Raw genomic sequence first — 15,240 nt, forward strand, 5'->3', positions numbered from 1 at the left:
CGGCTAATGGCAATAACTCCAACCAATCATCCTGGAGATGGCTGACATAGCATCTTAGATATTGTTCCAGCGTCTGGTTGGTACGCTCAGTCTGACCATTTGTCTGGGGATGGTAAGCAGAAGAGAGACAGACATTAATATTGAGTGCAGAGCAAAACCCCTTCCAGAATCTTGAAGTGAACTGTACTCCACGGTCAGAGATGATCTCATCCGGAACCCCGTGCAACCGAAAGACATTCTGTATAACCAAGTTCACTGTATCTTTAGCTGAGGGGAGGCCGGTGCACGGAACAAAATGAGCAGCTTTAGTCAGGCGATCAACTACCACCATGATTGTATTCATGCCCCCTGATGTAGGCAGCTCCACAATAAAGTCCATTGATATAGACCCCCAAGGGCGGGACGGAACCGGTAATGGTTGTAGAAGACCCGTAGGTGCCACATGAGGAGTCTTGTAACGGACACATACCTCGCAAGAGAGAACATAGTCCTTGGTATCCTTCAGGCAAGTTGGCCACCAGAAGAATCGTCTCAGGAACTCTTGTGTCTTCTGTACCCCCCTGTGACCAGCCAACTTGGAGTCATGTACCAACTTGAGGATCTGCAGACGGACGACCTCCGGGACGTAGATACGTCGAACTCTGAACCACATGCCACCCTTAAAGACAAGATTAATATCCACAGGTGGGTTGGCCAGAAATACATCACCTTCATAGGCCTCCCTGCACTCCTTCCACAAGTCCTGATCGTGGATAACTCCGATGAAATTGGCATCAGATAGAATGGTCTTCGACGGGGCTCCAGGTACGGAAACCGCAGCATGGATTCGGGATAAAGCATCAGCCTTCCCATTACGAGAACCTGGATGGTACGAGATAACAAAGTTAAATTGATTTAAAAATAAGTTCCAACGAGCCTGACGAGGAGAAAGACATCTAGCGGATCTAAAGAACTCTAAATTGTGATGGTCAGTTAGTACTATGATCTGTTGTGCAGCTCCTTGCAGATGATGCCTCCATTCTTTGAAAGCCGCAATAATAGCCAGCAATTCCTTGTCTCCCACGTCGTAATTCTTCTCTGCTGAGGTTAGTCTACGGGGAAAGAAAGCACAAGGATGTAGCAGACCCTTCTCTCCAGTTTTTTGGGAGAGAATAGCCACCAAAGCATTATCAGAAGCGTCCACCTCCACAATGAAAGGTTGTGTTGGATGTGGGTGTATCAACAGTGGTGCTGATGTGAAACAGATCTTAAGCCGATCAAAAGCTTCTTGAGCCTGTGATGACCACTTAAAGAGCTTTTCCTTCTTTGTCAAGGAAGTAATGGGACGGACAATATCAGAAAAATTTCGAATGAAGCGTCTGTAGAAATTTGCAAAACCAATAAAACGTTGGACCTCCTTAAAGTTCTTGGGTACCGGCCAGTCAAGGATAGCCTGAATCTTACCACATTCCATGTTCAGCCCCTGGGGAAAGATGATATAACCTAAGAACTGTATCTCAGAACGATGGAATTCGCATTTCTCTGGCTTAATATACAGATGGTTCTCTTTCAGACATCTTAAAACAGTTTTGACATGTTCTTCATGTTCCTGTAGAGAGTCAAAAAAGATTAGTATATCGTCCAAATAGATCACTACAAACTGGTCCAACAAATCTCTGAAAATGTCATTAGCAAGGTGTTGATATATTGCAGGGGCGTTACAAAGCCCGAAGGGCATCACAAGAGATTCAAAGTGTCCATACCGGCATCTGAATGCTGTCTTCCACTCATCCCCTGGACGAATATGCACCAAATTATAAGCCCCACGAAGATCCAGTTTAAAGAACACCTTAGCATGGCAGACTTTTTCCAGTAATTTGGGAATCAGAGGCAAAGGGTAACGGTTTCGTACGGTTACCTTTTTGAGTTCTCAATAGTCTACACAGGGTCTCAGGTCCCATCCTTCTTCTTTACAAAAAAGATAGGTGCCCCTGCTGGTGAGGAAGAAGGATGTATGAAGCCTTTGGCCAGATTTTCATCATTATACTTTTTTAAGGCTTGAAGCTCAGGTGCCGCCAAATGGTATACGTTACCAAAAGGAATGGCTGCTCCGGGAAGCAGCTCAATGGGACAGTCATAATGCCTGTGTGGAGGAAGCTGATCTGCATTCTTCTTGTCACAGATGTCAGAGAACTCTTTATAAGCTGGAGGTAAAGAAAATACCTGTACATGTGGTTCCGTAGTCGTAGACTCAGGGACAGCTTCTGTTAACGTTGAGTTGCTCCTTGTTGGGAAGATAATCTCCTTGGTCTCCCAGTTGATAATTGGGTTCTGAGAACACAACCAAGGAATGCCTAAAATCACAGGAAAATGAGGAGAAGAAATTAGCAAGAAAGAAAGTTGCTCCTGATGATTAGGCTCCAACAAAATTTCAAGGGGTACGGTCTCCTGATCCACAGGCCCAGAGATTAAAGGTGACCCGTCCACTGTTTCCATAGTAATTGGAGAGGCTCTTTGCTGTATTTTAATACCATGTTCCTTGGCAAATGCGATATCCATGAAATTGCCACCTGCACCAGAGTCAATCATAGCTGAACTGGAAATCCACTGTCCTGAACACAGGATCTTAATAGGGAGACAACAGTGAGAGTTCTTTTCCTTCAGCTCCTTGGGGGGTGAAGTCATAGAAAGTGAATGGAATACAGCGTTTAAAGGCAGGCTACATTCAGAGATGTCAGATTCATCATCACAGTTGTCATACTCCCCTATTGCTGCTAGCACCTTGTTAGGCCGTCTAGGACACTTAGGACAATTGATCAAGAAGTGCTCAGACTGGCCGCAGTAGAAACATAGACTTTCACGAAGGCAATGCTCCCGGCGCTCATTGATCTCACGCCTCTGAACGGAATCAATTTGCATGGGCACCTCCTCCACCTCCTGAGAGGTTTTACCTGCAGGCTCTTTGGAATTAAGGGAAAAGTTAGAAACACGGTTATATGCAGCAAATTTCTCCTGCCTACGCTCAGTAAGGCGAATGTCTATGTGCACACAATGCTGTATAAATGTCTCTAGCTCTTGTGGTGACTCAGAGCGGGCTCGCTCATCTTTTACAATACTAGACAGACCCCTTTTAAAAATAGGCAATTGTGCATAACTGTCCCAATTGGTATCTACCGCCAATCTCCTGAATTCAGTGGCATACTCAATAACAGAACATTTAGCCTGGCGTAAAGACAACAAAGCAGATTCAGCGGTTGCACGGCGATTAGGGTCATCAAACATTAATGCCATAGCGGCCAAGAAATCATCCAAGTCATTTAACCGTCGGTCACGAGACTCAATCATCGGATTTGCCCAGGCGAGTGCTCGTGAGGTCAGTAGCATTATTACACACAATACTTTGGATCTATCAGTAGGAAAACGGTCAGCATGCACATCAAAATATAGCATACATTGATTCACAAAGCCACGAAATTTGTCGCGATCACCATTAAATCTGAATGGGGGCAACTTAGGTGGGCTAGCTGGTGGCGGTTGCCCAGAGGGTAAAGTCACTTGTGCAGCTATTTGCGTGCTTATGTCCTGAAAAGCCCGTCCATACTGGGACTCTATGCCAGCAAGTTTGTTTTCCTGGGCTGCCATGCGGTTGCTCAAGTCCTGCAAAGTCTGTCCAAACACTTGTTGATTGAGTTCAAAGCTTCCAAACTTCTTTTGCAGACCTTCCACATCTTTCTGCAGTGATCTAATTATGGAAAACACCTGCTCTAATCTGCTTTCTGCAGTCATTGTTCCAGCAGTCTCCTTTTTTTTTTTTTAGGCTAGAGTATCCTGTAATAATTATAGGGGATAACTCAGGAGACTCTTTGCGTGGAACAAGACAACTACAGGACACAGTTTTATAAGTGGTAAAGTCTATATTATCACACGGTGATTCAAACAGGTGCAGAGAGAAACTCAAGTCCACAACACTTGGTGCAAATAATAAACTCAGCTTAGCAGTCTTCAGAGAAAAATGTAATCAAGCAGAAAGTCTATGAAGCAGTTATTCTTGAGGATACTTGACAGGAATAAATCCTTGTCTTAGTCCAGACACAGATAGATATGCTTATAAGCAGTTCAAATCATATCTTAGCTCAACCAGGGAGGCCTGGTTAATAGTCTCAGGTTATAGCAAAGCAGCAGCAGCTTACATGTCCAGCAAATGCAGGTGAAGTAAACACGAGCAGCAGATGATGGAGGATTACTGGAAACTTGTGTATGCAGCAGGAACTCAGAGCAGAGTAGCAGGATCACCACACAGATTCACAGGAGCAGGTGTATAGCCAGGGAGTAATCAGAGGTCAGGAGCTGGATGCAAGGCAGAATACTCTAGCACAGACTGAAGGCTGGGGTGGAGTTTTATAGCAGGAAGACACAGTGCACATGAGACCAAAGACGCCATCTTGGAAGAGGGCAGTAATGCACAAAAGGTAAAAAATGTTCAGTGTCCTGACAATAGCACAAGGCAGCACCCCTACAGGCAGACCCTGTAGTTTAAAGCAGCAATTCCCATAGGCAGACCCTGTAGTATAAGGCAGCACCCCCATAGGCAGATCCTGTAGAATAAGGCAGCACCCCCCATAGGCAGAGCCTCTAGAATAAGGCAGGACTCCCCCCATAGGCAGATCCTGTAGAATAAGGCAGCACTCCCCCCATAGGCAGATCCTGTATATAAGGCAGCACTCCCCCCATAGGCAGATCCTGTATATAAGGCAGCACTCTAAACTTATAGGCAGATACTGTAGAATGAGGCAGCACTCCCCCCCATAGGCAGATACTGTAGAATAAGGCAGCACTCCCCCATGGACAGATACTGTAGAATAAGGCAGCACTCCCCCCTTTAGGCAGATCCTGTAGAATAAGGCAGCACTCCCCCCATAGGCAGATCCTGTATATAAGGCAGCACTCCCCCCATAGGCAGATCCTGTATATAAGGCAGCACTCCCCCCCATAGGCAGATACTGTAGAATAAGGCAGCACTCCCCCTATAGGCAGATACTGTAGAATAAGGCAGCACTCCCCCTTATAGGCAGATCCTGTATATAAGGCAGCACTCCCCCCCATAGGCAGATACTGTAGAATAAGGCAGCACTCCCCCCATAAGCAGATACTGTAGAATAAGGCAGCACTCCCCCCATAGGCAGATACTGTAGAATAAGGCAGCACTCCCCCCATAGGCAGATACTGTATATAAGGCAGCACTCCCCCCTTATAGGCAGATCATGTAGAATAAGGCAGCACTCCCCCTTATAGGCAGATCCTGTAAATAAGGCAGCACTCCCCCCCCTATAGGCAGATCCTGTATATAAGGCAGAACTCCTGGGGGAGGGGGAAGGGGAATTTTCCAGAGGGCTGTGATCGAACAGCCCCGAATGTATCACAGGAAGCCTGAATTCATCCACAATTTCTGCTACCAAGGGGGCCCGACTTCCTTAGTAACCACTAAAATCCTGCAGCACATAGAGCCTACTGCTGTAACTTGGATGCGACTTTGCACACAAAACTAAATCAAATTTACAAAATATTATATTTAAAAAAATAAACTAAAGCTGCTGGAAGGGGTTCTCATTGGAAAAGATCAGTGACCCAGGTACTATAACATATCAAAAGTTTTGGGGCTTTTTTTAGAGTTACGCTTTAAATATACAGTATTGTTCTGCAATGTTGGTTGGTTTGACCAATTGTTAATATTTTTCTGTCTGTAAAGTTACTTATCTAGGAAACTCAAAGAATTGAAAAAAACTGTAACTTGATCACATTTATACATCTTAAACCCAAAATATGATTAGTGAGAAATGAACCTGCCAGATTCAGCACCCTCAAACTATCATTTCCAATGAACTCAATGGGTATGGAGACTCAGAGGAGTGGAGGATCTGTCCACCACATCCTCATCACTGACCAGATATTAAAAAGAAAATATATATATTGCTACTTACCCCTTTGCTGAGGTACCGGCAGACGCGGAGGGTCCTCTTCAGTGATCTTCCATGCACTTCCACATTGTGTGAATAGGTCATCCTACAAGAGGGAATCCCTTTCAGGATTCCTAGCTAGGGATTCCCTTGGTCAAGAAGACTCTGCACACAGGTCGGGACCTCAGCAAAAGGGAGAGAAGTGATTTTTATTTTCATGAGCAAACTCCGAACATTGCCTGTTTGGGTTCGGTGTGGTTGAACCTGAGCAGGCAATGTTCGATACGAACCCTGAACTTTCCAGATCGGGTTTTCTCATCACTAGATACAGTATGATATGTAATGGATGACAAAAAGAAGCCATTAAATGTAACACCACTAGTACATGACAGTAAAATGATAGTCACTTGTCTTAGATCAGGGGTGTCAAACTCATATTCACCAAGGGCCACACCAATTTAATGGTTGTCCCCAAAGGGCCATTTGTTGCTGAAAGACCGAATGCACACAACCGAGTCCCGTCCAGAACATGCATTTCTCTGCACAGAGCAGTGCATGCTCCTGTATAAGGCATGTCACGGTGGATCAACTTTTTGCCAGGCGCTGTCACATCTTCCCTGGATCTCACTGAAATCATGGAGAGCTATGGCCGCAGCTTCCAGTCACTTGTCATTGTCGTTGGTGCTGAAAGTTGCTGATAAACAGCTGGTTCAATGCAGAATACAACTGGACCCTATTCTTTGTCTAATCTGAGGAATGGACATCAATAGAAAAACGGACCCTGAAGTGAGAATACCACTTTTATCTGCTGCTTCATTCTTTTGCATGCTGACAGAGTGTTGTGTGAGGGCTAATCCCAAAACCCCCCTTCTGAAGACCTGATAAAGAGGTTCTGTAGAAGTTGGTTAGCCACCACTTTAGTTCAGCAAAGCCAATATCTCAGTTCTGCAGAGATGGTTGGTGGGATTAACCCTGTAGTCAGTCAACAATCCCCCTGCTTCCATACATAGCCTGCATTAAAGGGGTATTCTCATGCCGAACAGCAAAATCAAAATAAGGCAGCATGCTTCAGCAATCATGTTGCGGTAAGCATGCTGCCAATCTTCCCCTCCAGGTACTTACCTAGAGGTCTTCTGCTCATCTTTGCCTGATCTTCTCCTGGCTGTGTGGGCTGGCGAGGGCCATGCTGGATCCGGAGGCCACCACGAGTCTTGGTGACAGGAGAGGCATCCTGTCCCCTGGATTGACTGATGAATGGGGCAGGAGTGACGTCATGTCAGTGAGTGGCCTGGAGACATTCGGCCTCACTGCTTCGGCATTCATCATGCTTCATGGATCAGTGATCCAGGGAAGATGAAAAGACAGCCAGAAGCAGGAGAAGACATCACGGGGAACTGCTAGACTGCACTCCGTGACCCAAGGAGCTGCAGCTGTGACAGTTAAGTATGTCAGGTTTTTTTTGTTCTAGGGTGATACTACTCCTTTAATGCCAGCCAGAAGAGACACTGGGTGAGCAGCTGAAAAGGCAGCCACAGGAATACCCAGCAATTGGGGTCCTGTATATTTTACCCCCAGGTATATTCAGCCCTAGATGTTTTGATCCCTGCATGTTGACCCCAAAAGTTGAGGGTGAAACATCTGGGGTCAAAATGTTAGGTGTGAAACATCAGATGGCGACGCATCCAGGGACAAAATGCTGTAGGAGAAACATTCTGGAGTGAAACATCCGGGGGCGAACTGCTAGGGGCAAACTGCTGGGGGTGAAACATTGATGACAGACGGGAATTCATGAACCCACAAGGGTACAAGCATCCGGGGGCGAACTGCCAGGAGAGAAATGCTGGGGGCGAAAAATTGATGACGGACAAGAATTCATGAACCACAAGGGTGCAAACATCTGGGGCGAACTGCCAGGGACAAACTGCCAGAGGCAAAACATCCAGGGGCCTAATGCTGGAGACAAAATGTGCGGGGGCAAAATGTACCCTAGGGCAAACTGCTGGGGGCGAAATGTGCGGGGGCGAAACATCCTGGGGGCCAAATGCTGGGGACGAAATGTGCGGGGGCGAAATGTACCCAGGGGCGAACTGCTGGGGGTGAACTGTTGGGGGCGACCTGCTGGGGGCGAAATGTGTGGGGGCGAAATGTGCGGGCGCGAAACATCCTGGGGGCCAAATGCTGGGGACGAAATGTGCGGGGATGAAATGTACCCAGGGGCGAACTGCTGGGGGTGAACTGCTGGTGGCGAAACATCCTAGAACCATCCTTTAGAAACATACTTTCTTTTCCGCAGAATTTTTCCTTTGACATGTAATTAATCTAAAAAACATCCTTACAAAATATTCTTATTTCACAACTTATTACATCTCAATCCATCCAACCAACGCCTACTTCTTTTTCACACTTCACTTAAAGCACAGAATTATCAGCAGATGGGTCAGGAAGTAACAACTTGAGGCCAAATCCATCATTTGCATTTTTTTATGTCGCTCATTTTTTTTGTCCTGTGGTTTCAGTTGGCTTTTTTTGCTCCAAATTCTGCAAAATGGTGCAATGGTCAATGATTTATGCATGAAATAACAAATGCTCTTCAGTTTTGTCTTTAACTTGTTTTGCTCCTTTTCATAGCAAAAAGTTAAATGTTCCATCAAAATGGTTCAGACAACTCTATCATTTGCACCAAAATGTCCTTCATACCTTTGATTCCTTAAAAGACCAGTTTAAAACTATTTTCTCACAGGCCACAGGAGCTGTGTAAGACACCCCATGCTGTTTCAATGCACATTCCACTTCTAACGCCAGTCATTGCCTTGGAGTAATGTTCCCCAACTCCACTCCTCTAGAGCCACCAACAGGTCATGTTTTCAGGATTTCCTTAGTATTTCCCAGGTAATAGTTATAGTACCTGCATAGACAATAATTCCATCACCTGACTAAGGAAATCCTGAAAACATAACCTATTGGTGGCTCTTGAGGATTGGAGTTGGGGAACACTGCCTTAGAGTACCCTCCTAGAAGTTTATTCCTAGCAGTGTTGTAGCACTGCACTTACAACAGCCTACACTGATAATGGCTGTCACACCCACAGGTGGCACACATGGTTTGTGGATCCACTGTGCCATAGGTCCGGGCTTACCGTGGAAGGGGCATGTCTAATTGGCTACCTGGTGTTCACTGGATCTACTGATGGTTGAGTCAGGCTTTATCTGCAGTTACCACTCCTAGGCAGTCCTTGGTACTGCGACTGCTGACCCCAAGAACCACATACGCTGACATGATGATAACTGGATGAGACAGGATATGGATTCTCTTCAGACTGCACGGGTTCTGGATCCTCAAACAGAATGGACAATGAAAGATTCACAGACAGGGCTAAATTTGGATCTTGGAACAGTCTTTGACAGGTTCTAGTACTGATGCAATGGTATCAGGTTTGTATACAGCCACACAAGGACCAAGGGTTCGGGTTCAGGGTCTGGCAACACAAGGACCAGGGGTTTGGGTTCACGCCCTGGCCACACGAGGACCTAGAGACTCAGGTACTAGGACTTTGACCTGGCAACACAATAGCTGCATAAAAAACTCACTAATGGGTCCACATTGCTTAGGCACCTCACAATTTTGGTAGGGTGCCTTTTATGCTAGATATCTCCCAGCTATAAACTGAGGGCATTTTGGCAAGTGACATTACCCCTTTTAGAACAGGGGAGTGTGCACACATTAGGCATACTGCCTTGATATGCCTTGATATGTGGCCTGCACAGTCCGGAGGAAGCAAGCAGCATGCCAAGGACCACGATGAAGCCGGGGTGATGAGTATGAGGAAAGCCATGCAAGGACGCTGGCATTAGCGCTACAACAGCACCTTCTCCTGCACACTGCTGGCTACAGAAATTGCCATCCTTGTTGTTCAGCTTTTTTTCCAGGATAAGGTTGCATCATTATGCGCTGCATTCTCATAGTCCATTACAACTCAGTACTCAAGGTACTTAAAGACAGGGCAGGGTTGCTGAAGAAGTGCTAGTTTTATATTCGAAGCATGTAGGCAGAGTTTATTGCTTTACAGTCTTTCTATGGGTATACTGATTGTGCAACCTAAAAAAACAGTCCTTTCAGGGCTACATCTAATATTTTCCCTATTAATACTGCTGTTACCTGCATTCAGTGTAGGAGTAGTGTAGCAGAGGGACCTCTCGTCAAACTCAATTTGACAGGTGGACACGCCCCTATCAAAGTGTATCAAAGTGTGTAACCCCACCCCTCCCTGTCTGCTGACAGCAGCTGTGTGCCTGCTCCCCCCTCCCTTTTTTTTTTTTACATAGTTTAATATTATTATCACTGTATTTGATACAGTGTTTATTATCCCAGTAATTGTTTTATATTAGTTGATTATATGCTATATTAAGAGTAGCCTTATTTGATAATCCGCTGGTAGGGAGAGTGAGGCTGTGTTTCTGTAGTATTATTCTGCTGTGAGCTTGAATGTTTCTAGTACTATAACTGCTAACAGATGCTAAGATTTTCAGTGCTGGAGATACAAACATTCCACTAGCTAGCAGCTGTTAAAATGTATCTGTACTGATCACGAACTAGATGTCAGGGTGTGTGTGTTAAGAGGTGTTTACCAAATATGTGAAACTTCTTACAAAATAATATGTTGTTACAAGTCATTTATCCACTATAAGATGTGCTTCTGACATTTTCATAAACCTATAGTCCCAATAATATTTATTTGGCCAGCAGATAATTAATTAAAAACGGATAAAATGTGTTAAATAGACATCATAGTGAGTATAAAATGTATTAAATTGATTACTGATACGATTCCAACAAATTGATAATAAATTGTTATCAAAGTGACAGCAAAGAATATTAAATAGATAACACACCAAAATCATAGTGTATCAAAGTGTATTATTTTATTTATAGTCCCAACATCACTAACTAGATGTCAGGGTGTGTGTGTGTTAAGAGGTGTTTACCAAATATGTGAAACTTCTTACAAAATAATATGTTGTTACAAGTCATTTATCCGCTATAAGATGTGCTTCTGACATTTTCATAAACCTATAGTCCCAATAATATTTATTTGGCCAGCAGATAATTAATTAAAAACGGATAAAATGTGTTAAATAGACATCATAGTGAGTATAAAATGTATTAAATTGGTTACTGATACTCTTCCAACAAATTGATAATAATATCAAAAGTGTACCAATAATATTTATTCTCTTTTTATTGACATTTTCATAAACCTATCGTCCCAATAATATTTATTTGACCAGCAGATAATTAATTAAAATCGCATAAAGCGTGTTAAATAGACATTACACCAAAATCATAGCGAATCAAAATGTATTAAATTGATTACTGATACGCTTCCAACAAGTTGATAATAATATCAAAAGTGTACCAATAATATTTATTCTCTTTTTATTGACATTTTCATAAACCTATAGTCCCAATAATATTTATTTGACCAGCAGATAATTAATTAAAATCGCATAAAGCGTGTTAAATAGACATTACACCAAAATCATAGCGAATCAAAATGTATTAAATTGATTACTGATACGCTTCCAACAAGTTGATAATAATATCAAAAGTGTACCAACAATATTTATTCTCTTTTATTGACATCGGATATCGTAGTGACTGTGCCGTCTATTTGCACACAACCATTTTGAATCCATGTTTTGCTGACCTTAAACATTTTGTATAACAGCTGTGTTTCTCCTGATTTTTCTAGCGCGGCTCGCTGAGCATTACCACTGCACTCATTTCTCTTTGCTGCTTCTGAATGTACACTATTCTCACCCATATACAGTTTTCCTTTAAAAAATACGAATATTATTGAATATAATGTTTTACATATGTTACAGTATTTTATTTTTCCTGGTGTTACTTTAATAATAATAATGATAATAATAATAATAATAATAATAATCATACACCGCAAAATTGTGTCAATATTGGACTACTATGAAATTTTCCATAAAAATCTTCTTGGTTATCCCAAGACACGTAAGAAACAAATGCATGGCTTTTAGCACCGCCACAGACACGTATATTATTCCATCTTTCTTTAATTCAACATTATTTTATCACATATTAATTTCACAGATGTCTGTGCCGTCTATTTGCACACAACCATTTTGAAACCATGTTTTGCTGACCTTAAACATTTTGTATAACAGATGTGTTTCTCCTGATTTTTTTTTTTTTTCTAGCGCAGCTCGCTGAGTGTTACCACTGTACTCATTTCTCTTTGCTGCTTCTGAATGTACACTATTCTCACCCATAGACAGTTTTCCTTTAAAAAATACGAATATTATTGAATATAATGTTTTACATATGTTACAGTATTTTATTTTTCCTGTTGTTACTTTAATAATAATAATGATAATAATAATAATAATAATCATACACCGCAAAATTGTGTCAATATTGGACTACTATGAAATTTTCCATAAAAATCTTCTTGGTTATCCCAAGACACATAAGAAACAAATGCATGACTTTTAGCACCGCCACAGACACGTATATTATTCCATCTTTCTTTAATTCAACATTATTTTATCACATATTAATTTCACAGATGTCTGTGCCGGCTATTTGCACACAACCATTTGAATCCATGTTTTGCTGACCTTAAACATTTTGTATAACAGCTGTGTTTCTCCTGATTTTTCTAGCGCAGCTCGCTGAGCGTTACCACTGCACTCATTTCTCTTTGCTGCTTCTGAATGTACACTATTCTCACCCATAGACAGTTTTCCTTTAAAAAATATGAATATTATTGAATATAATGTTTTACATATGTTACAGTATTTTTTTTTTCCTGGTGTTACTTTAATAATAATAATGATAATAATAATAAAAATATGAATATTATTGAATATAATGTTTTACATATGTTAGTGTTTTATTTTTCCTGGTGTTACTTTAATAATAATGATAATAATAATAAAAATATGAATATTATTGAATATAATGTTTTACATGTTACAGTATTTTATTTTTCCTGGTGTTACTTTAATAATAATAATGATAATAATAATAAAAATATGAATATTATTGAATATAATGTTTTACATATGTTACAGTATTTTATTTTTCCTGGTGTTACTTTAATAATAATAATGATAATAATAATAAAAATATGAATATTATTGAATATAATGTTTTACATATGTTACAGTGTTTTATTTTTCCTGGTGTTACTTTAATAATAATAATGATAATAATAATAATAATAATCATACACCGCAAAATTGTGTCAATATTGGACTACTATGAAATTTTCCATAAAAATCTTCTTGGTTATCCCAAGACACATAAGAAACAAATGCATGACTTTTAGCACCGCCACAGACACGTATATTATTCCATCTTTCTTTAATTCAACATTATTTTATCACATATTAATTTCACAGATGTCTGTGCCGTCTATTTGCACACAACCATTTTGAAACCATGTTTTGCTGACCTTAAACATTTTGTATAACAGATGTTTCTCCTGATTTTTTTTTTTTTTTCTAGCGCAGCTCGCTGAGCGTTACCACTGCACTCATTTCTCTTTGCTGCTTCTGAATGTACACTATTCCCACCCATGGACAGTTTTCCTTTAAAAAATATGAGTATTATTGAATATAATGTTTTACATATGTTACAGTATTTTATTTTTATTAATAGTTACTTTTAACTATTCTTTTAGAGTGTCTAGTAGATTTATATTCTTTGCCTGATATATTTCTACACAAAGCTTCAAACTATTTTGTAATTTACAATGTATCACAGTAGTTTCATATGAAGTTACATCTTAGGCCCCATTCAGACTATTGTAATATCTGTAGCTTAAAATAGAGCCAAATAGCTACTTTCAAATCCGGACATACACCATTGAGTTTAATGGGGTCTAAGGGGGTTCTATCAAGGTTTCCACATAATAGTTATGGAAAGAATAATGCTACAGAATTGGCCGCTCCAGTTATAAAACAAAAATGATGAAAATTATCCATGATGATAATGTGAAAAAGGCTTATGCAGTGGGTTTATGGATCTCTACAATAAACACCATGTGTAGAAATTTGGTTCTAGAACTTGTTGGATTAGTGAATATAATAACGTTTGTCATATTTTATAACATGCAGCTAATGATTCCTGCTTTCAACTTGTATGTAACTGGATTAAAATAAAGAATAATGACCTAGCTGATTTGGGTGATATTGTAAAACCATTTATTGTTTCTACTACTTGGCAATTGTTACATTCAGTTATTTTTATTTATTTATTTATTTATTTATTTTTATTTTTATTTATTTATTTTTTTTTTTTTTTTCCTTGGAATTTGTTAGTCATTACAATTATTTTTGCTCCCAAGATAGGTTTTTAGAGCCACCAAGCTACATAAATGTGCAGGCTCCTGAATATTACAATTACAAAACATTCAAAGTTTGTTTCTCCACTTTTTGCAGATAATAAATCTTAATTTCTTTATAATTTGACTTTTAGTTATAGTTTGTTTCAGTTCTTTGGCGTTCTATGTATACCGTAAATTTTGCTTCCTTTCAGTGAATAATATAAGACAAATTATTTTTATTCAAAAACATCTAACTTATGTATACTTTTAAAGCTTTGTTACATTTCTAGCCAGTCTACACCATGCTGTGTAACATAAATACATGCGGCCTTGTAGTGATTTAATATAGTGCACCAAACATGATATGGTTTTTGGTTTCTCTGAACTGGCGCAAACAAAACATATAAGGTAGTACGGCACAAGACGTGAGCGTACCCGCAGCTCACTGAGCATTACCATGGTACTCACTTCTCTTTGCTGCTTCTGAATGTACACTATTCTCATCCATGGAGAGTTCTCCTTTAAAATATGGATATTATTGAATATAATGTTTTAATTATGTTACAGTATTTTATTTTCCTGGTGTTACTTTTGTTCATGTATTACTGGTCTCTTCTGCAGTTGTGATTCGTACCTTTTATATAAAAATATGGATAAATGAATTGTCCATTATAGAACCATTTTGAATCCATGTTTTGTAGACCTTAAACATTTTGTATAACAGATGTGTTTCTCTTGATTTTTATTTTTTTATTTTTTTTTATTTATTTTATTTTTATTTTTTTTCTTGGTTAAGGGATCACTGATGTTTTAATAAACTTTGAATAAATAACTGCATACATAAGAAACCTTGCAATATATCTTTATAGAAATAATACTTCTGCACTCATGGCCACTTCTCCTCCACCTTTGCCTCCTGAACTCATCATTCACTGTGAAATAATG

The 15,240-nt window shown here is 40.3% G+C and overlaps 1 protein-coding gene across 1 annotated transcript in view; it reads right to left on the reverse strand.

Annotated features, from left to right (window-relative positions):
• Positions 1 to 9,128: 9,128 nt before the first annotated feature.
• Positions 9,129 to 15,240, reverse strand: part of LOC143803736 (uncharacterized) — a 59,447-nt gene continuing 53,335 nt past the window's right edge. The window contains exon 5 of the mRNA XM_077281510.1: positions 9,129 to 9,267. Coding sequence (XP_077137625.1) covers positions 9,129 to 9,267 — 139 coding nt within the window. The remainder of the gene's footprint in view (positions 9,268 to 15,240) is intronic.

The sequence above is a fragment of the Ranitomeya variabilis genome, chromosome 2 (genome assembly GCF_051348905.1).
Source record: "Ranitomeya variabilis isolate aRanVar5 chromosome 2, aRanVar5.hap1, whole genome shotgun sequence".
In the NCBI taxonomy this organism is placed as follows: domain Eukaryota; kingdom Metazoa; phylum Chordata; class Amphibia; order Anura; family Dendrobatidae; genus Ranitomeya; species Ranitomeya variabilis.